The sequence below is a fragment of the Peromyscus californicus genome, unplaced genomic scaffold (assembly GCF_007827085.1).
Source record: "Peromyscus californicus insignis strain IS unplaced genomic scaffold, ASM782708v3 Scaffold_2__1_contigs__length_46816999, whole genome shotgun sequence".
Classification (NCBI taxonomy): domain Eukaryota; kingdom Metazoa; phylum Chordata; class Mammalia; order Rodentia; family Cricetidae; genus Peromyscus; species Peromyscus californicus.
In genome coordinates this window covers 37,075,793-37,099,984 of record NW_026294540.1, presented here as the reverse complement: position 1 = coordinate 37,099,984, position 24,192 = coordinate 37,075,793, and the positions used below count along the sequence as shown (strand labels likewise).

Genomic DNA, 24,192 nt, shown 5'->3' with positions numbered 1-24,192 from the left:
CAAGGGAAATGTTACTCTGCAGCATTCTAAACTAAAAGCAGTTTTCTATGTTGTAAGTACTCAGGGGATTGTTAATGAGGCTCTTCCTCTTTTGCTTCTGTTGTGTTTAGACTGTCTCAAACTAGCCCTTGGCTCAAGGTGTGCACCAACACACCCAGCTGGATTGTTTTAGTTTCATTTATTTGTTCTCTCCATGTAGCCCAGGCTGGCCTCCAACTCAATACTACAGACCAGGCTGGCGTGAGGCTATTCTTGTTTTTGTGTTGAGCTAATTTAATTTTTATTTTTTTTGAGGCAAAGTCTCAGTGTGTAGCCTTGGCTGGCCTGGAAATCTCTATGCAGACCAGAATGCATTTGAACTCACAGAGATCTGTCTGCCTCTGCCTCCCAGGTGCTGGAATTAAAGATGTGTATCACACTGGGTGGTGGTGGCACATGCCATTAATCCCAGGAGGCAGAGCTAGTCCCAGAACAGCTAGGGCTACACAGAGAAACCATGTCTGGAAAAAACAAAAAACAAACAAAAAAGATGTGTATCAATATACCTGCCTCATCTAATTTTTTTTTATTATAAAGTATCTTATTTGAGCTTGGGTTCTATCCCAAGATCAAGGTTCAATCTGGCAATACCCTGTTTGTTGGCAAAGTCTTGAGATGGCCTGGGCATCACATGGTGAGAGACAAGGAGCTAATTTGACTATTTTTCCACTGAATAAAATATTGCAGTTTGGAGCCAGAGAGATGGCTCAGGGGTCAGGAGCACTTGCTGCTCTTGTGGAGAACCTGAATTCAGTTCTGAGCATCCATGTTAGCTACAGGACATCCAACACTCTCTTCTGGCCTCTGTGGACATCCACACTCACATGTGCACACACATACATAATTTGAAAATACTGCATTTTGGGGTAGGGGTTGAAGAGATATAAGAGCACCTGGGACTCTTTCAAAGGAGCCAGGCTTGATTCCTAGCATACACATGGCCACTCATAACCATCTAGAACTCCAGTTCTAGGATTCCAATGTCCTCTTCTGGCTTCTGTATGCACCAAGTATATACAAACATACATGTAGGCAAAACACTCATACACATAAAAATAAATTTAAAAAATTTCAGTTGCGCCGGGCGGTGGTGGTGCATGCCTTTAATCCCAGCACTCAGGAGGCAGAGGCAGGCGGATCTCTGTGAGTTCGAGGCCAGCCTGGTCTACAGAGCTAGTCCAGGACAGGATCCAAAGCTACACAGAGAAACCCTGTCTCGAAAAACCAAAAAAAAAAAATATTTTTTTTCAGTTGGGCACATGTGGTGGTGGTACATGCCTAGACTCCAAGCATTTGGGAGGTAGAAGCAGGAAGATCAAGACTTCACAGCCATCCTGTTTTACATAGGGAACTTGAGGCCACCCTGGGTCAGATCTTCTTGGAAAAAACCAAACACACATACCCTCCCCCACACAGTGGCAGAGACCTTGCTAGCATGGACTAGACCTGAGTTCAACTGCCAGCACCACAAAATAAAATTAAAAAATAACAACATATAAATAAGTAAAAGTGAAGTGTTTAAGATAATCAAACCAACCAACCAAACAACAAATCAATTTGTATTATTAAAGGAACAAATAACAGTTCGGTTCCAGCACTACTGGAAAGTTGTGTGTGTGTGTGTGTGTGTGTGTGTGTGTGTGAAGATCAGAAGACAACCTGCAGGAATCGTTCTCTCCATCTACCCTGTGGGACCCACGGGCAACTCAGGTAGTCAGGCTTGGTGGTACTTGCCCTCCCCATAGTTCAATGACCACATATATGTGGTAGCACACATACCTCTGTCTGGAATTCCATCTGGAATTCGCCCTTGTCCCCAGCTACCTGCTGTCACTGTTTACGTTTTACTAGGTACCTGAAGCACATCCATAATCGAGCTGTAACCTTTGCCCTCCAATCTCATCCCTGACGATTCTGGTCTTCAACATTATACTAAATAGCAACTCTTTATTCTCCCAGGTGCACAAGCCCAAATGCCCAGGCTCACTGTCGCCTTCCCTTTCACCCCAAAGCCCCTTGGTCCCGAGCCCTCCTCCCATCCTCTGACCATGATGTTTCCAAGAGCTTCCCAACTGGTTTGTCAACAGAGAAGCCAGATAGTCTGCTAAAAGAGGTGCTATTCCAAAGGCTTCCCACCCCATCTCACTCTGCATTAGCCATGCCCTTCACATACTCTGGCAGTATGAAGAAGTCCAGCTCACATGACGGGGACAGATTCGAGAATCAAAATGCCTAGGCACAAGCCCCCAGCCGCACTGCTTGCTGGGTATGTGACCACAGGCAACGATGTAACCTTTTTGCTCCTAGAAGTAACAACAAGGCCTGAAGTTCATGGGAGGCTTCTAAGTGGGTCGACCCCTAGGAAGAGTTGGACAGCTGGCAGGGCCCTGAAAATGAGGGCTGCTGCTATTCACTTGCTCCACTCTCCACGCAACGCCAGCCTGTGAGGTCAGCAGGAGATGGAACGTCCAGGGTTGTCCTCGAAACACAGAAGGGTGCTCTTCACATAATGGCCATGGGATTGTCACTGAGACCGTAACGTGTGGTCAGGACATGGTGAACTGTGCAAACTCACCTCTGATTTCCTGATTTTACTATCAGGTAGAACACCGATCTTGTCAGAGGACGACTTGGCACTGCTGAAGTGGACATCAGAGTCATGGCTTGTGATTGCACTCGGGCTCCTGTGGACGCTCTGAGGGAGGAGAGGCATGTGAGTATGGTTTCCGTGCACGTGTGCACACAAGTGTAGGCATACACATACACATGTGATCCTTTGGTGAGGTGTCACTGATGTGCAACAAGCTCACTATGAACATGTATCCACACCTGGGAAACATCACCTCAGACAAGACAGTGAACACACTTATCACACCCAACTTCCCTGACCTCACTCCAAAATCCTTCTCTCTCCCCATTCCCAGGGGATGGGCTGCTTTCTACCGCAACACTTGGCACTCTATAATTTTATATAAACCGATTACATGCTGCGAGCCGCAGAAATAGGAAGCAGGAACTCTGCATGCACTGACAGGGCTGACCCATTAGAGCCAAGGGCTCTGGTGCAGGTTGAAGCCTTTTGAATGTGTTAGCTGTTTCCTGCAGTACATTTCTTGTATTCTATTGTAGCTTTCCCATTTGATTCTTTTTCCAAGATCTCCTAACAGTGCGGCTGATCATTTATCAGGCACAACTTCCCCTGTACATTTGGGGTATTTGGATAACATCTCCCAGCTATGTGTGAAAACAGTCACACAGTCAAAACCTGTTTCCCACAACCAGGTCTCTGTTCCTTTCTCCAGTGTAAACTTAGATGCCTGCCATCCTGCACTTATCTTCATTGGCAGGCATTTGGCCAGTGTTAAATGTCCAGGCAAAAGTATCTCATATGAGTCATTCTTAGACATCCAAGGACATAAATTACAACATGTCTAAAATTGTTGACTCACAGCCTTAGAGAGACAGGGAACAAGTGTGCCCTGGGCTGACCCTGCCAGCAGATAGGAAAGTGCTGCCCCAAGCTAACCTCACACTAACCAATTCCTAACTCCTTGTACTTTCACCTTGGTGTGTTAATCAGCTTAGTGTCTAACCACACTTAGGAGTGCAGTGTTATACGCAGATTCCCCTTTTTTCCTTCTTACATTTACCTAATTGATTTAAGGTCTCTCTCCCTCTCATTTGACCCCGTTCCCTTTAAGAGTTCACTGAGGCTTTTACAAGTCACCCCCTCCATGAGTCATAAAGAAAGCCTGACAGTCACTGCCTGGTGTAAACTCTTACCTGTTTTTATGATCCTGAAAGAATTCAAGCCTTGTGACATTGCTGGTTGTATGTGTATAAAACCTGGACACTTCAGGGACTCAGAGTAGAACAAAGAGAGACCAGCAGAGAAGTGTATGGAGAGTCAGGCAAGAGGGAAGCTAAGAATGAGAGCTGAAAAGAAGCTGTATATTTAGGAGACACTTACTTAGAACAATAAAGTGGGCGGACTGAAAGAGCATGGCATGCGTAGATTTATTCTACCCTCAGATAAGTAGATTCCTAGCTGGCTGTAGAGTCTACCGTGGACCCTGGGAGAAAGCTTTTGGGGCAGGATCCTAATAGCTTTTGTTAATGACACACTCCCTTCCTTTTGAGGCAGGATCTCATGTAGCCCAGGCTGATGTTGGAATCAATAGATAGCAGAGATGGACACTGAAGTCCTGATCCTCCTGCCTCCACCTCCTGAATGTTGGGATTGCAACCATGCACCACCATGCCTGATATACAAAGTGCTAGGGATGGAACCCAGGGCTTCATGCATGCTGAACAAGCACTGTGCCTTCTGGGCAGCACCCCAGGTCTGATTTACCTGTTTTTTTTCTATTAGCTTTTGCATGTCCTTTAAAGCTCATCATAATCTGAATAGCCAATAGGACTTTCTCCTTTTACCTAGTTGACCACTTTATCACTATTAGATGAGACTCTGTCCCTGGTAACACCCTTTACCTTGTGTGATGGTTTGGATGAAAGGTGTCCTCCAAAGGAGTGTGTGTTGGAACCTTGATCCCCAGATGGTAGAACCATTGACTGAGAGGTAAGGTGTTGGGGACCAGCCCGACTATCAAACAGTCCTTGAAGGGAGGAGTGAGGATTGAGAAATAATAGTTATGAAAAATAGAAATGTAGATGAAAAAGATAGAGACACAGAATAGCATCAGGAGGGCTCTGGGTCAATATCACAGTCAGCCTGAGTTTATTCCTGATGGACTTTTTATACTCCAGAAAGGGGAGAGGCAAAAGACCTCCCCTTTTCAAGGTCAAGGTACAAAGTACAAACAAATGTAGACCCTTCCTTAATTTTCAAAACACCTGGTAAACACACTTTATGGAAAGGCATCTTGTCATTAGTCCTTGAAGTATAAAACACCTGATAATCATGCCTTTGGCCAAAACATCCTATTATGCAGCCTTGCAAGGCAAAGCAAACTTGGATTCTCTGGCCCTGAGTCAAGATGGAATAAGGCCTCACTATGGAATCTCTGTGGCCCCCACATGAGGGGGTTATGAGAGCTCAAATAGAATCAACTGATTAATCTGCTGGTGGCTTTGTAACTTGACACATTATTGGGAGGACATGGGGCCTGGTTAGAAAAAGATCGTTGCATGGTGGGGGGAAGAGTCTGGACTAACACACTCTGAAATATTTAGCCCAATACTGACCGCTGTCAGCGTGGGACACCAGGCTCCCTGCTTTCCCTTTTCACCCAGTCACGTCTTTATATTTACAGTTGGCTCACTGTAGCCATCTGACAAGGCTGATGTGTGCCTCTGTCCGGGATGCAGCTCATTCTGCTGTTGTTCTGGTCTTGGTTTTCATTTCCTTTTCTTGCCTCCTTTTGGATGAAGTATTTTTTAGAAGATTTTCAAGTATGTATGTGTATATATGTATGTGTGTGCAGTGTCTATGAAACCAGAAGGATCTGGATCCTCTGGACTGGAGTTTCAGGTGGCTGTGAGCCAACTTTCATGGATCTGAGAACCCAGGTCCTCTGCAAGAGCAGCAAACGCTCTTAACCTCTGGGTCATCTCTCAGCCCCTGGACTGAGGTGTTTTGTTTTTTTTTTAATTCTGCTTTATCTCTCTTATTTTTATTTTATATTCATTGATGTTTTGCCGGCATGTATGTTTGTGTGAGGGTGTCAGAAGCCCTGGAACTGGAGTTACAACAGGCATGAAGTGCCACGTGGGTGCTGGGAACTGAACTCAGGTCCTCTGGAAGAGCAGCCAGTGCTCTTAACCACTGAGCCATCTCTCTAGCTCCATACCCTTCTGGGTTTAACTACAGGTCATTGGTATTAGAGTGGTTTACAGTCGGGTTCCTTAACTTGGCAAATCTACCTTCAAGGTGTATCATGCCACTTAAAGTGATAGAATTTTAACAATTATTAATTTTTATTTGTACGTGTCTAGGACACGTGTGGGTTCTGAGGATCGAAGAACTCAGGTCATCAGGCTTGGTGGCAAGTGCTTTTAACTGCTGAGCCATCTCAGTGGCCCTGTGTTAGAACTTTAAAACTCTATTCCCATCTCTTCTTCTCCAGTCCTCAGGCTGTGCTTATTCTTTTCATGAGTACAGTTATTGTTGCTTTGGACAGTCAATTATCTTTTGAAGAGATGCTTGAAAACAGACAAATCCACCAAGTTATTCTTCCCAGCATTCCTCTTTCCTTCAAACAGGCCTCCTCTCCATCTGCCAGCATTCTCCTTTTGTTCCAAGAGCGTCCTTTAATGCTCCTTGTGTTTGCTGGTCTGGTCATGAATTCTTTCGGCTTTCCTATGTCTGAAGAGGTTTTCTTTCATCTTCACTTTGTTAGTCTCCATTATCTTATTGAGGCAAAAATAAATATAACTTAAGACTTAACATTTTGATGAAGGAGGATGGAATGAAGTCAAAAGAACATGAGTCATGAAAGAGAAAGAGGAAATAAACTTATTTTTCTTCTAGTTGCAACTCTGTCATAGTTGGGTGTTTTTTTTTTCTCCCTGCTGGTGGAGATGTGAATTCAACTTCCTGGGTAACAAAGCAGCAAGAACCGTTTCTTCATCCCCCGGGAATCTAGCCTGTCATACCTTCGAGGCAGTGACTGTGAAACTTGGGCTTTCTTTTTAGCTCTACTGACCATCAGTGCAAGAGAGTCAGATGTGACCAGTCACTGGTTTTATTGGTTGCACTGACCCACTCAGAAAAGTGATTTTTAACATTTGTTTTGGGAGAGAGGTTTTATAACCTGAAATTTCCCCTTTTTTCCTTCTGCTTAAAACAATATAAAATTATTTCCTTCTGGTTTTGCTTGATGGTTCTTTCTTTTAGCATTTTTGAATGGAGATGACTCCCCAAGGTCTGTTGGCTTCCAAAGTTTCTGGTGTGAAATCTACTAGTCTTACTGTGGATCCCCTGAATGCGACACTCTGGAGGCTCTGGCTTCTGGGGGGTCAGTGTAATTCTCTTAGGGGTCATCCCACTTGGAGTTCTCTGACGCTCATATTCATGTCTTCATTAAATGTGGGATGTTTTCAGTCATGAGCTTTCCATCGTCTGTGTGATCTCACTTCTCCTTTAAGAGTATGCACCTTCGTCCATTTGATGGTGGCTGATTGCTTCTCAGTCTTTCTTCTTCCTCTTCCTCACACTTGATCATTTCAGTTGTCTGTTTTCAATCCCTGTTCTCAGCTCGCTCAGAGCTGCCTCTGAATTCTATTTGTGAAGTCTTCCATTTAAGTTCTTATATTTTTTCTCTAGAATTTCTCTTGTAAAAGGTTTTCTGCATCTCTGTTGACATTTCCACTTTGGAAATATGTCACTCTTTCTCTTTATTTTGTTTCTTTTGTTGGGAAGGGACACAGAGGTCAGAGGACAACGTCTGGGAGTTGGTTGTCCCCTCCATCAGGCGGGTTCAAACTCAGGTTATCAGACTTGGTGGCAAGGACTTGTCTCACTTCACCTTCTTTCTCTTATCTCCAACACTTTAGGTTTTTTGTTATTGTTGTTGTTTGGTTCGTTGGTTTTTGTTTTTGTTTTTGTTTTTTTGAAACAAGGTTTCTCGTGTAGCCTTGGCTGTACTGGAACTCTATCTATAGAGCAGGCTGGCCTCCAACTCACAGAGATTTGCCTGCCTCTACCTCCTGAGTGCTGGGATTAAAGGTGTGAACCGTCATGTCTGACTTGGTCTTGCACTTCTGATCCTCCTGCCTCCACTTCCCAAGTGCTGGGATGACAGGCACACCCCAACCCTTTCAGGTAATGACTATCATGTCTTTATTGTTTGTTTTGAAACAGGGTCTCACTATAGCCCTGGCTGACTTGGAACTCTATATGTAGACCAGGCTGGACTTGAACTCACAGAGATCCACCTGCTTCTGCCTCCTGAGTACTGGGATCACACAAGGTATGCAGCACCACTGCCCTGTTCACTTTAGGTATTTTTAAACTAACTGTTTTAAATTCCTTGTCTTAGTCTGTCATCACATCTTTCTCTAAAGTCTCCGAGGGCTTCCCTTTTTCCTTTGAATGTGGCATATTTTCCTTTATATGCTCTGTGATTTTTTTGTTGTCATTTAAAACAGTATTTGAATACAATAATGTGGTACCTCTGTATATCAGATTCTCCTTCTTCCCTATAATTTGCTAGTGTTTTTTTTTTTTTTCTTTTTGAGACAAAGTCTCACTATGTAGCTTTGGCTGGTCTGGACCAAACTGGCCTCAAACTCATAGAGATCCATCTGCCTCAGTAAGTGCTCTTAGCTGCCCAGCCATCCCTCCAGCCCCTCGGCTTCGTTTTTGAAAGGTAGTTTTTGCTGAGCACTGAACTCCATGTAGATGGGGGTTTGTTTCGTTTTTGTTCTTAGACTGTTGACTGGGCCTTTTTAACACCTGGGCCTTTGTGGGCAGTTTCAGATTGTGGAGCCTCCTCCCATCTGTGATATGACTTCTCGGCTCCAGCACTGGGAACACACCTATCGAAGCCCTGTGTGACTCCTACTCCGTTTCTCTCTGGTGAGTCCTTCCCTTGGCTTCCTGTAGCTTTTCACACATGTGTGCCTACTCAGCCGACAATACAAAGGCTGGAGATGTCTGCAGACCTCTGGAGAAAATTGCTCCATCTTGCCTTCCCCCAACCACTGTAGCTTATTAAGTTGATGAATTGAGAGAAAGGCTGTGTTTTAAGGTGACCGTCTCTGAGGACCAGTTTCATCTCAGGAAGGAACAGTGATGACTTTGGGACAGGTGAAGTGCCAGTTTGCAGACAGTGGGGCGGGAACTAGCCCCTGAGCTCTAAAACGAACACAGAAACTGCAGTCATGATGCACTGAGAGCTGGGTGTGAAGGTGAGCAGACGGTGTCGGGGGCTGTCCCCAGTCTGGCGTATTCACACCCACGCTACCGAGCTGATGGGAATGCCATCTGCTGTGCTTTAAGGGCCCCGCAAGACTCATGTGTAAGTTATTAATCTGACTACAATGCTTAGACACGGGCCTTTGGGGAATGGTCCAGGTTAGATAAAGTCACCAGGGTGACCCCCTGACAACAAGAAGGACATAATTAGATTCTAGTGCTTAAGCTTCCAGGACTATGAGCTACACCTCTGTTTTTAAACAAGGTTAGTTTCCTTCGTTACTTCGTTATGGTAAGGAAGACTACTGTGTCCTCTGCAAATGGTAGGCAGATTCAAGGTGGACACTCACTTGCCTGGGGAAGCACCCCAGACCCAGGTGGTGACCCTTCGCCAGCTCCCTGATGTGCCTTCTCCTCGAATGAAGGAAGCATCCTTGGCTAATGTGATAGGCAGGGAGATGCTGAAAAGGACATGAAGTTCCCAGTTTTCTGAAAGGAATCCAAGGTACAGCCCAGGGATTTGTGTGAGATCTGTCTCTAGGATCGACAGTGAGAAAGCTCCCCACACGAGCAGCTCTGAAGAGTCTCCCAAACTGGGTGTGGTGGCAAGCACTTTTAATCCCACCACTGGGGAGGCAGAGCAGGTGGAGCTCTGTGAGGCCCATCAAGCCAAGGCTACATAGTGAGACCCTGTTTCAAAATAAATAAATAAAAGACTCTACTAGCCACTGGGCTCAGGTGACCCCTAGAATATCTCTTGTGGCTCCAAGTGAATGTCTCAAACACTGGAAACCCTTCAAGGCCACTAACATGAAACTCCTACTAAAAATCTGTTATGTCTCAATCTGACCCAAGTCTCATTTCCTTATCAATCAGGGTCCTGTTCTGCTAGAGTCTCACAGTGACCGAGGGCATCCACCCTGTGAGAAAGCTTCACACTCAGTGATCTGTTCAGGATTGCAGGAACACCCAGGAACTGTTTCCTGGCACCTTTGCTCTCAGGTGGGCTTTCCACTCTGCACACTAGACAAAGCATCTCACAGTACCTTGCCTCGGATTTTCTCCACTGTCCGGCTGCTCTTCAGACTGCCCTTCACTGTGCTGTTTCCACTATGGCCATTGCCGGGAAATACATTTCCCTAACTTAACAAACTGCAAAACCACAAGCTCCTTCTAACAGTGAAAGACAGTGTATGTTCTCAAGTCCTAAATGATCTCTTGGGAGTATATAGAATAAAGGCCTGGACAGTTCTGGTGAGACTAACCACCCCAGGCTGAAGTCACCCCTTGCTTCGTGAGCCCTGCCATCCCGCCTGTCACCTGGTTTAGTATTGTGTGAGTGCTGCCATAGCGGTTTCCAGTGCCATCATCATATGGGACTTTCAGATAGGATCTTGTCATCCGGTCAAAAATGCAGCAAAGTGAGAAACACAAGAGAGCCTCAAAGAACTCCAGGAAAACCAGCTGCAACGATAAGAAGGCAGGAAGGCAGGAAGGTGTCCTTTATTCCGATAGTCTAGAACGAGCCAGGGGTTGCCTGCGGAGTTCCTACTCATTTATTATTCCTTCTATATATGTGCTGCACATGTGTGCAGAGCACATTATGCGTGGGGAGGCCAGAGGTTGACACTGGGGGTCTTTCTTTATTGCCCCCCACCTTGCTCTTTGAGACAGGGTCTTCTACTGGCTTGGGGTTCACCGGCAAGCCCCAAGGATCCTCCTGTCTCCACGTGCCTGGCACTAGTATCACAAGCATGTACCACCACACCTGACTTTTCACAAGGGTTCTGGGGCTCAATCTCAGGTCCTCATGTTTTCACAGCAAGTCCTTTGCCAGCTGAGCCCTCTCTCCCCAGGCCCTTTCTAATGTTAACCTCTGGTTTGTGAAAAGGCAGCTGTGTACAGATGTATAGCCCACTTTTTTGTATACATAAAGCATAAGAAACATGCAGCTTAAACTGGACCTGTACCATTTGTAGCAACACTTTACCAACCTCAAGTTCAAAATTGCTGTCGGTTCCATCATACACGAAGGGGCTATCCTCCGCTATCACAGTCATAAATTTGGTTGCAGTCAAGTCCTTATTTATCATCCTAAAGTCCTGTCAAAAGATAACACCAACCATAGATGCCTATAATTTCACATGGGTATGTATTTTAATGTCCTTTACAGCAACATAACACCTTGAGAAAAATGTATCAGAAGTCAGTATCTTAAACACTGATTATTTTGGAGCTCTAGTCCCAGCACTGTGGAGGTTGAGGTAGGAGGATTGCAAGTCTGAGGCCAGACTGGGGTACACAGAAAGACCCTTCTTTAGATCAGAATTGCTGGGTGACTGAGAGATGGCTCTGTCATAACATACTTACTGTGCAAGCACGAGAACCTGGGTTCCATCCCCACTATCCATGTAAAAAGCCGCACACAACCTCAGCAAACACCTATGATCCAGGGCTAGGGAAGTGGAGGGGTAGACCCCCAGGGCTTGTGGGCTGGCACCCATGTTCAGTGGCTCTAAGCACTTGTGACTCCAGCTCCAGAAGATCCCAGGTCTTTTGGCCTTCAAGAACACATGCACACATGTGCATATATTCACACACAGGCACACACACGCGCACACACGCACACACACACACATATAAATTTAAAAAATTAGTGTAAAAGAAATGATACAGAAAGTTACCATTGAATTGTCTCTAGGAGAACAGTGGACATTAATTGGCTGCTGAGGTATGACCATTGGGGGATGCTAAGGCCACCAGTGAAGGTTTATGGAAAGCAAAGGATCAGGCTGGTGCCACGTGAGCCACTGAGGAATGCCATCGACACTAAAGGAAACATAACGGGAAAGACCAGTAACCCCTGTGGCTCTGCAGAACACGCAGCATCTGCATCTAACCAAGTCTCTGTTACTGAGAGCCACTGTCTCGGACTTGTGGGGAAAAGAAGACATTAATCCTGACTGGGAGGTGCAGCAGTCACACCCGGCGCGCCTGACCTCTGCAGGGACAAATGAGCAGGAGGAAAGAAGAGAACACACAGCTGTGCAATAGGTCACCCCCAAATCAGAGGCTTTTAAATGCAGTTCCCTACATTTAGACAATAGGTTTTTGTCACTTTTCATGTATATACAATTCTGTTAAACTCTTAAATATTCTCATTAATATTTGATTATTTCCAACTCGTTATTTGTATTCCCACAAGTACAAATTTAAAATATTAAGGAACAAAGCTAGCAGTTGTCAGTTTGAGAACACTGTATACACAACATCTCAACTGTTTTTCAAACTTATGACTTTGGGTTTTTTTGGGGTTTTTTTGAGACAGGATCTTACTATGTAGCCTAGGCTGACCTTGAACTCCTGATCTTCCTGCCTCAGTCTCCCAAGTGCTGGGATTATATGAACTTAATACCATGCCTGACTTCCAAACTAATACATTTCAAAATTACTCTTTAGTGAGCTTATTTGTTTTGCGGTGCTGGGCACTGAACACGGCTTGTGTGCCATAGGCAAGCATTCCATGGACAAGGTACAGTCCAGTTCTGACCAGCCAAAAATACATTTAAAATTTTTTATATTTATTTTATTTTCTGTATCTGAGTGTTTTGCCTGTGGTATGTATGTGCACCATGTTCATGCCAGATGCCCCAGGAGGAGGTCAGGAGAAGGCAGCAGATCCCATGGAACTGGAGTTACAGATGATTGTGAACTGCCACATGGATGCTGAGAACTGAACTCAGGTTCTCTGCCAAAGCAGCAAGTGCTCTATGCCACTGAGCCAAGTCTCCAACCCTAGTGCTTTATTCTTAATGATATTTAGGGCTGATAAGATGCCCAAGGGGGTAAATGCACTTGCCACCAAGCTTGACAATGTACACACACACACACACACACACACACACACACACACACACACACGCCCTGAATCAATAATAAATACCAATGTTAATACAAAAACGGTTTAAGTGGTATTTATCTCCACGGCCACATGTGCATGAGAAGCTGTGGCAGGGCTCAGGCCTTCCTTTCCCCTGTTCTGTGAGCATGGCAGGCAGGCATCCCTGTGCCCTTGCCTCTTGCTGTCATGGGTGTCTCCTGTGGAAGAGGACTTGTAAGCATTTGGCGGCCGTGAAAGGTCACCCTAGATCTTCACCTCCATAATTATGTAGCATTGATTTAATTGAAAGCAAAGTGCCCATCAACATAAAGGCAATATCAACCCTGAGAGTTATTAGGCTTACTTTCAGCATCCAGAGGAAATTTCTCATTTTCATCGTAAGCTCATAGGGTGGGGATTCGTTCTGTCTGCAGTAGGTTGTGTAAATCTCCCAGCACTTATCGATATAATTCATTGAGTAGAGCGTCCGCTGTTGCTCACTGAATAAATGACCTAAAGATACAACATTCAGAAGTGATTACAGGGACGAGAGATTGCTCAGTGGAAAAACAAACTCTGTTGTGCGAACATGAGGACCAGAAACCAGCACCCAAAAAGCACGTTGGCCATAGTGACCTACCTGTAACCCTGGAGGCAGACGGGATTCCCAGGGCAAGCTGGCTAGCTAGACCAGCCAAATCAGTGAATTCAGGGTTCAGTGAGAGACCCTGCCTCATAAATAAAGTGAAGATCAATGGAGGAGAAACCTGATGTCAACCTCTGACTTACATGCGCACATGTACACACACACACACACACACACACACACACACACACACACACACACCTGCAAGTGTCTACATACATGCAAACGTACATACACATACATACCACACATGCAAAATTATTTATAGAACTACTTTTTAAAGATAGTAAATGTAGCCGGGCGGTGGTGGCGCACGCCTTTAATCCCAGCACTCGGGAGGCAGAGCCAGGCAGATCTCTGTGAGTTCGAGGCCAGCCTGGACTACCAAGTGAGTTCCAGAAAAGGCACAAAGCTACACAGAGAAACCCTGTCTCGAAAAACCAAAAAAAAAAAAAAAAAGATAGTAAATGTAATCCTATTATTTTTGTATTTACCTTTTACCTGGCAGGCATGTGGATGAATGTTCTCAGTCATCAGTTTTGTAAAACACAAATAGAGTGATGGGCTTCTGTTCCTACAATGGAAAGACACCATAATTGATTATTCCAGGAGGTGGAGCTTAACTTCCCTCTTCTGAAGTGTGGGCTGGACTTGACAACTGGCTTTTAATGAATAGACTATAGAAAGAGAAACAGAGTAAGTTTATAGTAGAGAAGTCTACCTGGCAACACTTTACTCTGTGAGCACTAGTAAGAAGCCATATTGGAGGTATGTGCTGCTGATACCATACTGTGAGGAGAGTGCTTCTAGCTGGGGAGGTGGCTAAGTTGGAACAGCACTTGCTATGCAAGCTGGAAGCCCTGAAACCCACACAGAGCAATGTGTCTGAAATGCCAGAGCTCTGCAGAGATGGGGGACAGAAACAGGAGGCTCCCCAGAAGCTTGCAGGCCAGCTAGTGTGGTGTACACAGTGGCAAACAGCAAAGGGATCTTGTGTCAAACAAGGTGGAAGGTGAGGACTGGTACCTGAGATAGTCCTCTGGCTGCCACACGTATGCTTTGGCGCCCTCGTGCCTGCACACATACATACATTACACACATACATCATACATGCATATCGCAAACACGCACAAAAAGATCTAAAAAATTCAAACCTAGTATTCTGCCCAAAATCTCTCACCTCAGTGCAATTGTGAGAAAACATCACAGTGTAAAGCCAAACCGTGAGACACTTTACAAAATGGCCAAACAGTATTTTTTTTTTTTTTAAGATGGGAAGGTTATGAAAGACAGAGGCTGAGTAACTGTCACAGATTGGAGGGTCTGAGACACTTTGGAGACAAAATGCAGCGTGAGCTCCTGGAACAGAAAAGAGTTTATGGGAAAATGGCAACTCTTGGCTGGGGATGCAGCTCAGTAGTAGAATGTCAGCCTAGCATGCTGTGGCCTCAGGTTTCAGTCCTCACCTTTCACCATGTTTGAGAGAAGGCTCTGAGGTCAATAACACTGTGGCAGTGTTGAGTCCTTGCTTTTGGTGAATCAACTATGGTGAGTGAGATGTTGGCATTAGGGGAACCTGGGTGCAGGTTGGCACGGGGGGAACCTGGGTGCAGGATGCATTAGGAATCCAATGTACTTATCGCCAACACTTCTGAAAATCTAATTATGTAATTATACATGCTATGTTAATATGTACACACTATATATATTAAATTTATACATGCATACACATAGAGAAAGACAGACAGAAAGACAAAGAAAGCGAGACAGGGTTTATGTAGCCCTAGGCTGGCCTTGAACTCATTGTGCAGACAAGAATGACCTTAACTTCTTTTTAAAAAAATATTGATTTTTGTTTTTGTGTCTCTGTGTGTATATATATGTACATATGTGCAGGTGCCTGCGGAGACCAGAAGACAGAACTGAATCCCCTGGAGTGGTAGATAAAAGAGGTTGTGAGCTGCCCAACTGGTTGCTGAGAACTGAACTCAGGTCTTCTGGAAGAGCAGTCAGCACTTTTAACCCTGGAGCCATCTCTCCAGCCCCAATCTTAACTTCTGATCCTCCTGCCTCCACCTCCCGAGTCCTGGGATTACAGGCATGTGCTACTGAGTCTGTTCTAGGAAGTGCTGTGGATAGTGCCCATGGCCTGTGCATGCGAGAAAAGCCCTTGACCAACTGAACCTTCCCAGGCCTTAACATGCATTAAGAAGGAGTCATCAAGAAAGGGTGTTGCAACTCACGAAGGCAGAACTGACTGTAAGTGCAGAGCAAAGCTCTAAAGGGATATTTACAGAACTGAAACAACTCAGGTGGGGTCCCCAAGTTTTCATCTAGTCCCTGGGCATTGTGGTCGGACACTGTAGAAAAGCTTTCCTTCTAGTCCTTCATGTGGCATGTGTGACAACGACCGTGGCTGCCGTTGGAAAGAGGGACACAGAAGCGGCACTTACTGGAATTCTTTGTGATGGATGTGGTGAGCCAACTGCAGGAGGTAATTCAGGAATGTTCTTAAGAGTATAGTTCTGAACGGAGAGTGGATTTCTTCGATTGGTATGCCGTTGTAGACTGAAAGTAAAGCATTGGCGAGGTCAGCTACTGCAGAGAAGAGCCCCAGTTACACTATGAGACGTTTAAAAGAGGCAGGCAGAGCTCTGTGAGTTCAAGGCCAGCCTGGTCTAGAGAGTGAGTTCCAGGACAGCCAGGACCATTACACAGAGAAACCCTGTCTTGAAAAACAAAAACAACAACAAAAAAAGATTATCTCATACATGCATATAATGTGTTTGATCAAATACACACTCCCATCTCCTCCCTTGCAATTCCTCTCCTATCATCCCCACCACCTTTCCTTGCCAACTTCATGTGCCCCTTTTTAAAACCTACGGAGTCCACTTAATGCGGTCTCTGTGTGAGTGGGTGTAGGACCATCTACTTGAATGTGGTTAGCTTATCAGGGACCACATCCCTGAAGAAAACTGACTCTCCCTTCCCCAGCAGCCGTCAATTGCTAATGGCTCCTCAGCGGGGGTGAGACTTCACGAGCCCCTCCCCACCCCTGTTGGGATTTGGACTGGCTGGATCTTGTGCAGGTCTTGTCCTGAGGTCACAGCTGCTGAGTTTGTGTGTGCAATGGCCCTGTCATATCTGGCCAATACTTTTTCACTGTAGATGTTCACTACCCCTGGCTCCTAGAACCTTTCCATTCTCTCTTTTACAATGATCCCTAAGGCCAGATACCCATTCTTGCAAGGTTGTCATTAAAAGCCTCATGTCCACTGTATTCTTTTGTCTCCGTATCTATTTGTTTGGGTTTGAGCAGAGGCATTTGTTCCTCATGCCGAGCCATCTCGCCATATTCTCTCTCAACATTTCTTAGCTTGTTTCCAGGTAGCAGTAACCAAGAGAGGCAGAGAACCCGGGGTACTCACCACTTAGTACCCTGTCCATATCTGCAAGGGTTATATTGTGGTGATGAAACCTACAGTCTTTGAGAAATCTCCAGAAGTGAAGCTTTGTCATCAGAAAGGTGTTATCCAGAGAGTGGTCACAGCCAAGGCCGCTGTAGAAGCAGTAGATTCTTCGTAACTCTGTAATGTTCCTCAGGACTGCGTATTCCACCTGAAAAGATGGCAGCAGGTGTGGCCCAATTGTGCCCCATTAGGAGAAAACTAAGGGGCTGGAGGATGGATCAGTGGTTAGGAGGGCCTGAGCTCAGGTTCTAGCACCCACATTGGCTGGGATTACAGATCTGTGCCATCATGCACAGTGGATTTCTTTTCTTCTCTTTTAGAGTTTTAAATTTGTGTGTGTAGATGTTCTGCCTGCATATGCATGCAGTTCCTGTGGAACCCCTGGAACTGGAGTTACAGATGATTTTTGGCTACCATGTGGGTGCTGGGAATTGAACCTGGGACCTCTGGAAGTGCAGTTCTTAACCACTGAGCCATCTCTCCAACCCCAACATAGCAGGCTTCTTTCTTCTGCTGCCTCTTTTATTATTTTTAGATTTATTTATTCTATTTTATATGTGTAAGTGTTTTGCCTGCATGCATGTACATGTAACGTATGTGTGACTAGTACAAAGGCACAGGATCCCCTGGAATTGAGTTACAGATGGTTGTGAGCTACCATGTTGGTGCTAGGAACCAAAGCCGGGGTCTCTACAAGAGCAACAAATGCTCTTAACAGAGCTATCCCTCCAGCCTCACAGTGGGTCTCTTGATTCCTAGGGAGTCCAGGTTTTTCTGACCCCCAACAGTCCCTCTGACCCCACTTTCCATGAATGGGGTGTGATCGCAACCCTGGGCTTCAGTTGGCTCTGAGGCCCCAGGCAAAGCCACTGAGTTCTGCCCTCGGGGCTACCTTTCTCTCACAAACCTGCTCACTACAGGGTTGCCTTGCAAGTTGAGATGGTCTAGATAGGCCATCCACCAGGCATATGGAAGACAAAACCAGACAGTGTTTATTAAAATATAAATGTATAATGGCAAGGGGGCATTTACCTGCTTCTTTTCTTCTTCCTGGCTTTCCTCAGGGTACATGTCCAGCAACAAATTCAAGTCCAGCTCAATACTCGATCCTAACACAGAATGGCTTTCACTGCCATCCAACTTTCGTAGGGTCTCTAATGAATGAAGCAAATATGGGAGATGACTTGAAAAGCAATGTTAAGATCCTTCTAATGTGGAGAGATGGCTCAGCAGTTAAGGGATCCAGCTGCTCTTATAGAGGACCCAAGTTCCTAGCACCCATGACAGGCAACTCCAGCTCTGGGATCCAGCACCTTCCTCTGGTTTCTGAAGGCACCCACAGACATGTACATGTATATAAATACAAATAAATCTTTAAAAGAAATCCTTTCAGTATGACATCAGGAAGGTTGTCTGTCCAATATGATAGAATAGTATTCAACAACCATGTCTATCCAATGTGATAGAAAAGTATTCAACAACCATGTCTATCCAATGTGATAGAAGAGTATTCAACAACCATGTCTATCCAATGTGATAGAAGAGTATTCAACAACCATGTCTATCCAATGTGATAGAAGAGTATTCAACAACCATGTCTATCCAATGTGATAGAAGAGTATTCAACAACCATGTCTATCCAATGTGATAGAAGAGTATTCAACAACCATGTCTATCCAAGTGATAGAAGAGTATCAACAACCATGTCTATCTAATGTGGTAGAACAAGAGTATTCAACAACCAGGCATTGTAGTCCAGTCCTATATGCCAGCTGCTGAGGAAGCTGAGGCAGGACGATTCTAAGTTCAAGACCAGTCTGTGCTACAGAGACTTTAAGGCCAGCCTGGACAACTTACACTCCTTTTCAAAGTTAGGAACTAAGGGCCACTGTGATGATTGTTTGCTGCCAAAGCTAATGACCTGTGTTTGGTGAAAGGAGAAATGGACTTCTCCAAGTTGTCCTCTGAACACCACATGTACACACACAAACAACAAATCTGACTTTTTTTTGTGGGGGAGGTTTTCAAGACAGGATTTCTCTGTGTAGCTTTGCGCCTTACTCACTCTGTAGACCAGGATGGCCTCGAACTCACAGGGATCTGCCTTCCTCTGCCTCCAGTGCTGGAATTAAAGGCGTGCGCCACCACCACCTGGCTCAAATCTGACATTTTTAAATTAAAAATTCAAAAGGAGGGCATGCACACAGTCCAGTGGGAGATCACTAGCAGTTCCCAGAGTAATGGAAGGAAGCAAGCACACGGCTATTTGATAGTTGAACATTACTTAGCTAACGTAGCTCAGTTGGTAGAGTGCTTGCCTACCACACATGAAGCCCTGGGTGCCATCCCCAGCACCACATAAACTGGGCACAGTGGTGTGCTCCTGTCATCCTAGCATTGGGAGGTGGAGGACAGAGGGAGGATCAGGGGTTCAAGATGATTCTTGGCTAGTCAGTGAGCTCAAGGCCAGCCTAAACAAACAAACAAAAACAGAGAAGCATAACATTGAAGGAAACTTCTATTTTCTGAAGCAGCAGGTGTATTTTTATAAATGAAAACTATAGATAAGATATTAATCTGCATAGCAGGGCATGGTGGCGCACACCTTTAATTCCAGCACTTGGGAGGCAGAGCCAGGCGGATCTCTGTGTGTTTGAGGCCAGCCTGGTCTACAGAGCAAGAGCCAGGACAGGCACCAAAACTACACAGAGAAACTCTGTCTTGAAAAAAAAACAAAAGAAAAAGAAAGAAAGAAAGAAAGAAAGAAAGAAAGAAAAACCAAAAAATAAAAACCAAACCAAACAAACAAATAAATAAAATAAAAGATATTAATTTACTTTCACCCACCAGGCTCCCTACCAGCACTGACAGAAGATCCCCGAGGCTGCCTGCTCCTTTGGGAGACATCTGACCGACGGTCCAGGCCGCGTGAAAAATCGAGTTCAGCTTCAAGGTACTGTGCGATGTGGTCATTGGAAAACAGACCTTCATACACACGTCCATTCTTAAAAGTCATTCTGCCCTGCGGTTAGGAACATAACATTGGATGGCTCAGGAGGAATATTATTCAGTGTTCATTAGTGGAGTTTTCAAGGGTTTGGAGCTTTTTGTCTTGAAGATATGTGCTTAGACCACAAAGAATCATCCTCCATCAGGTTTCACATCATGCCTCCTCTACTCCCCTCCTGTTCCTCTTTTTCCACACTCTTCCCAAGTTTAATCACCTCCAGGCCACAGACTGGACCTTATTAAACTTTCTGAATGGCCAGCAGAGGGCCCATCCCAATAGGTATTGCCCTGCTCTCTGCCAACCCCAGGATGGTAAGTACTGATTCTGAGGTGGACAAATGACCCAGTTCAGCTCTGGGAAATGAGCTGCTTTTCATTTTTTTAGTGGGGTGTGTTGTGTGACATTTTGTTTGTATTCTGACAAATAAAGCTTGCCTGGAGATCAGAGGACAGAGCTAGCCACTAGTTAACCATAGAAATCAGGCACACACTTTTAATCCCAGCACTTGGGAGGAGGAAGCAGGAAAATCAGGAGTTCAAGGCCATCCTGGGCTACTTGAGATTGAACCAATCTAAAAGAGAAACAGAGCCAGGTGGTGGTGACACACACCTTCAATCCCAGCACTCTGGAGGTAGAGACAGGAGCATAAGGCAGGTGGAGACAGGATCCACCCCAATCAGTCTGAGGATTCATAGAGACAGGATGCCTATTTCAGTGTAAGGACTCCTAGAGGTAAGAAGTCTCTCTAGCGGCTGGTTGCTCTGCTTCTCCGATCTTTCAGCTTTCACCCTCGAACTCTGACTCCGGGTTTTTATTGTTAAGACTAATTAGGGGTCACTTTAGGGGTGAACAATGTGAAGCCTGGAATCACAGCAGCTATCTTGTCATGTGGAAGGGGCAATACAAGGGTAAAGCTGCCATCCGGGCAGATAGAAAGGATGCTGACATGACTGAGTTAATTGTGCAAGCCGGCCCCAAGCCCATGGTGCTGTGATATGTGAAAGTTTAAGCTGGTCTGTAACTTGAGCCAGCACCCTCATTTATATATATTATATATATCCTCGTTTGGATACAAATATAACAAAAACTGATTAAACCATTTCTAAATATCCAGGAAACCACCAATATGTTGTAAATAGCTCCCAATGCACATAATCACCTAGCTAAGAGAGTTATCTCTACAAAGTGAAATGCATCTTATCAGATACACACCTTTCGCCATATTTCAACAGCTAAACTCACCCTGCCATGCTTTTTGTTGGAAATCCATTCTCCCTCATACACTGCTCCACTGGCATAGTAAAACTTCCCATGGCCGTGACGGAATCCGTTTATAAATGCTCCTATATATTCGTTTCTCAAAGGATACTGAGAGTTGGGGATCCTCTTTAGGAACCATGTGTGTGTTCCAAAGCCATTCTGAAAAGAAAGCTCCTTGTCAACATCGATCCTCAGAATGCTCCCCCTTTTGCCTAAACTCAAGTTATGGCCAAGACATTGATGATCTGAAGGGGTAGAGCACGTGAGCCTAGAGCCACGGTTGGGTTCATCCTCAGCTCAGCCCATTACTAGCTGTCTTTTGACCTATGGCAAATGACTTGAGCCTTTTAGGTTCTCCAAGTATAAAATGAAAATATCACCTATCTTGTAGGTTAGATCAAAGATACATAAGACATTACAGAAGACTAAATAATAAAACAGCAATTAAAAGTATAGCTGAGACTAGTAAATTGTAACTTGGGGTGTGTCTTAGGTGATAAAATGCCCTGACAGAAGCGACTTAGGGGAGGAAGGGTTGGTCCACAGCTTCGGGTTACAGTCCGGCACTTCAGGGAAACCACAGTGGCGGGAGCTTGAGACCCCTGGTCACACTGAACCCACAGTCAAGGCCGAGAGCAATGGATGCACGCTCAGCTAGCTTTCTCCATTTAATAGAGTGCAGAATCCCTTGTCCAAGGAAGGTCCCTTCCACAGTTAAGATGGGTGTTCCCACATCAATTAAAGTAATCAAAATAACGTACCCCAGGCTGTCCCACCTCACAAGCGATTCTAGAGTCTGTGAGTTGACAGTTACGAATTCCTTTGAGTAGTGCTTCAGTGTCGGACACCACACAGTATTATTCTGAATTGCTTGGGCGGGCGGCTAGCCCCGCCCACCTCAGGCTGTGACCCGGGTGATGGACAGGTGCTTACCTGGATCCCCTTCTCCCAGTGCCCAGTGTACTCCTCATTTGTTGTCAGCCATCTCATTCTGCCTTCCCCGTGGCGCATGTTGTTCTCCCACTGGCCTTCATATATGTTTCCTGACTTATAGCTGGGACCAAAGGAATCAATGAGGAACAACTGGTTAGCTCATACGGATAACACTTGCCTTTAATGCCCTTAAACTGACCCCAGAACACGTCTCAGAAAATCCAACCCAGGACCCAGGACCCAGGACCCAGGACCCAGGACCCAGGACCCAGGACACTGTCCCAGTACTGAAAATGGGTAGCTCATGGTTGGCAAAAACTATTCATATTAGGGAATGAAATAATTCCCTTTATTAAACCTCTTCATTATTCAATAAATAGGTAAGAGTGAGGGTTTTTTTTTTATCTTTTAGAAGCAACTCCTATTATGTTATGATTACTTAATGTTTTACCACTAAATATTATATATTGCTGGGCATGTATGTGGTGTGTGCATGTGGAGGCCCAAGGCTGACAGCACATGCATTTCCTCTGTTGCTCATCTTTATCTCTTGAGACAGGGTCTCTCACTGAACCTGGAGCTCATCAATTCGGTGGGACAGGGAGTCTTTAACAAGCTTTAAGGAGCCCCTGGTCTGCTCCCCTGTGCTGAGGCTGCAAGGACATGCTGCTATATCCAGATTTTTTTTTACGTTCTATAAAATCTTTATTGACAAATAATTCACATATTATACAATTTGCCTGTTTGCAGTTTGATAGACTTAGTCCAGCATCCTCATAGGCCCATGACACCATCACCACGTTCTATTTTAGAACATTGCTGTCTTCAATTTCATACACATATATAATGTATGGTGATTATATTCCACCTTATTTTTTTAAATGAACATAATATTTGCAATTGCAACCATTTTTAAGTTCACAATTCAGCGGCATGAATTACATTCAAGATATTAATTACACTCATGATATTAATTACATTTGTGCTATTCATTGAATACATTCACAGTATTCACTTAATAACTATATTTATGATATTCATTAATTACATTAATTGTATTGGTTTATTACATTCATGCTATTATGTCCTGATACTACTGTTTGTTTGTGGGGCTTTTCCATCACACAAAACAGAGATTCTGTACTTAGAAAATCATTGCTCTATATTCCTTTTTTCTCCATCTTGAGATAACGTCTAATCTCTCTGTCTCTATGAATTTGTATATTCTATATATTTCATGTAATACAATTCTATAGTATTTGTCCCCTTTTTTGAATGTAAAAACATTTCATGTACAACTGCAGGAGAAATAATACACAGATAGCTTGAACATAAAAACAGGTTATAATTCAAAAGTCCAGGGTTATTTGAAACTGGAAAATATTTTCTCTGTAGAAAATAGTAAAAATGATAACACTTCCCAATAAGCCCCTTTAAGCCAAATAATAGCTGAATTATACATATAAATATTGATTAGATTCTGGTATACAGAAGAAACCTATCTTCATCTGTTCAGAGAGCTAGGTTTTACTTAAGTTGTGTAAGTGAGATTCCTATTCATCTTCCCCTTCACTGTTTGATTTACAGCAGACATTTTTCTATAGGCTCATCCATATTCTAAAAACATTTTAGTCTCCCCTCCTGACAGTACAGCCAGAATATTCTTTTATCAGCTTGATATGGTACAAATTTTTATCCTAATAGTGAAATGTTTCACTAAAGCTTGCCCAGTGATTGGGCAAAACCAAAACTTTTTATAAGCTACAGTCATCCTAGGGTCCTCCCTGCTAGGTAGCCTCCCTGGATCTGTGGGTTGCAGTCTGATTGTCCTATGCTTTATATCTAGTATCCACTTATGAGTGAGTACATACCATGTCTGTCCTTCTGAGTCTGGGTTACCTCACTCAAGATGATATTTTCTAGTTCCATCCATTTGCCTGCAAATTTTATGATGTCATTGTTTTTCTCTACTGAGTAGTACTCCATTGTGTATATGTACCACATTTTCTTAATCCATTCTTCAGTTGATGGGCATCTAGGTTGTTTCCAGGTTCTGGCTATTATGAATAATGC

The 24,192-nt window shown here is 44.5% G+C and overlaps 1 protein-coding gene across 12 annotated transcripts in view; it reads right to left on the bottom strand.

Moving 5' to 3' along the window:
• The window catches only part of Rsph10b (radial spoke head 10 homolog B), a 45,893-nt gene that overhangs the window by 5,773 nt on the left and 15,928 nt on the right, over positions 1-24,192 (bottom strand). For 7 of the 12 annotated variants that reach the window (XM_052754402.1, XM_052754396.1, XM_052754398.1 and 4 more), the window contains 11 exons: positions 22,120-22,240; positions 21,169-21,345; positions 19,764-19,938; positions 17,949-18,070; positions 16,875-17,064; positions 15,897-16,011; positions 13,938-14,017; positions 13,162-13,310; positions 10,912-11,019; positions 10,238-10,381; positions 2,615-2,734 (listed from right to left, as the gene is read on the bottom strand). In XM_052754402.1, coding sequence (XP_052610362.1) covers positions 2,615-2,734; positions 10,238-10,381; positions 10,912-11,019; positions 13,162-13,310; positions 13,938-14,017; positions 15,897-16,011; positions 16,875-17,064; positions 17,949-18,070; positions 19,764-19,938; positions 21,169-21,345; positions 22,120-22,240 — 1,501 coding nt within the window. Of the gene's footprint in view, positions 1-2,614; positions 2,735-2,757; positions 4,656-10,237; positions 10,382-10,911; positions 11,020-13,161; positions 13,311-13,937; positions 14,018-15,896; positions 16,012-16,874; positions 17,065-17,948; positions 18,071-19,763; positions 19,939-21,168; positions 21,346-22,119; positions 22,241-24,192 lie in introns of those variants that run through there. The other 5 variants (XM_052754400.1, XM_052754399.1, XR_008221874.1 and 2 more) reach the window with 4 other exon arrangements.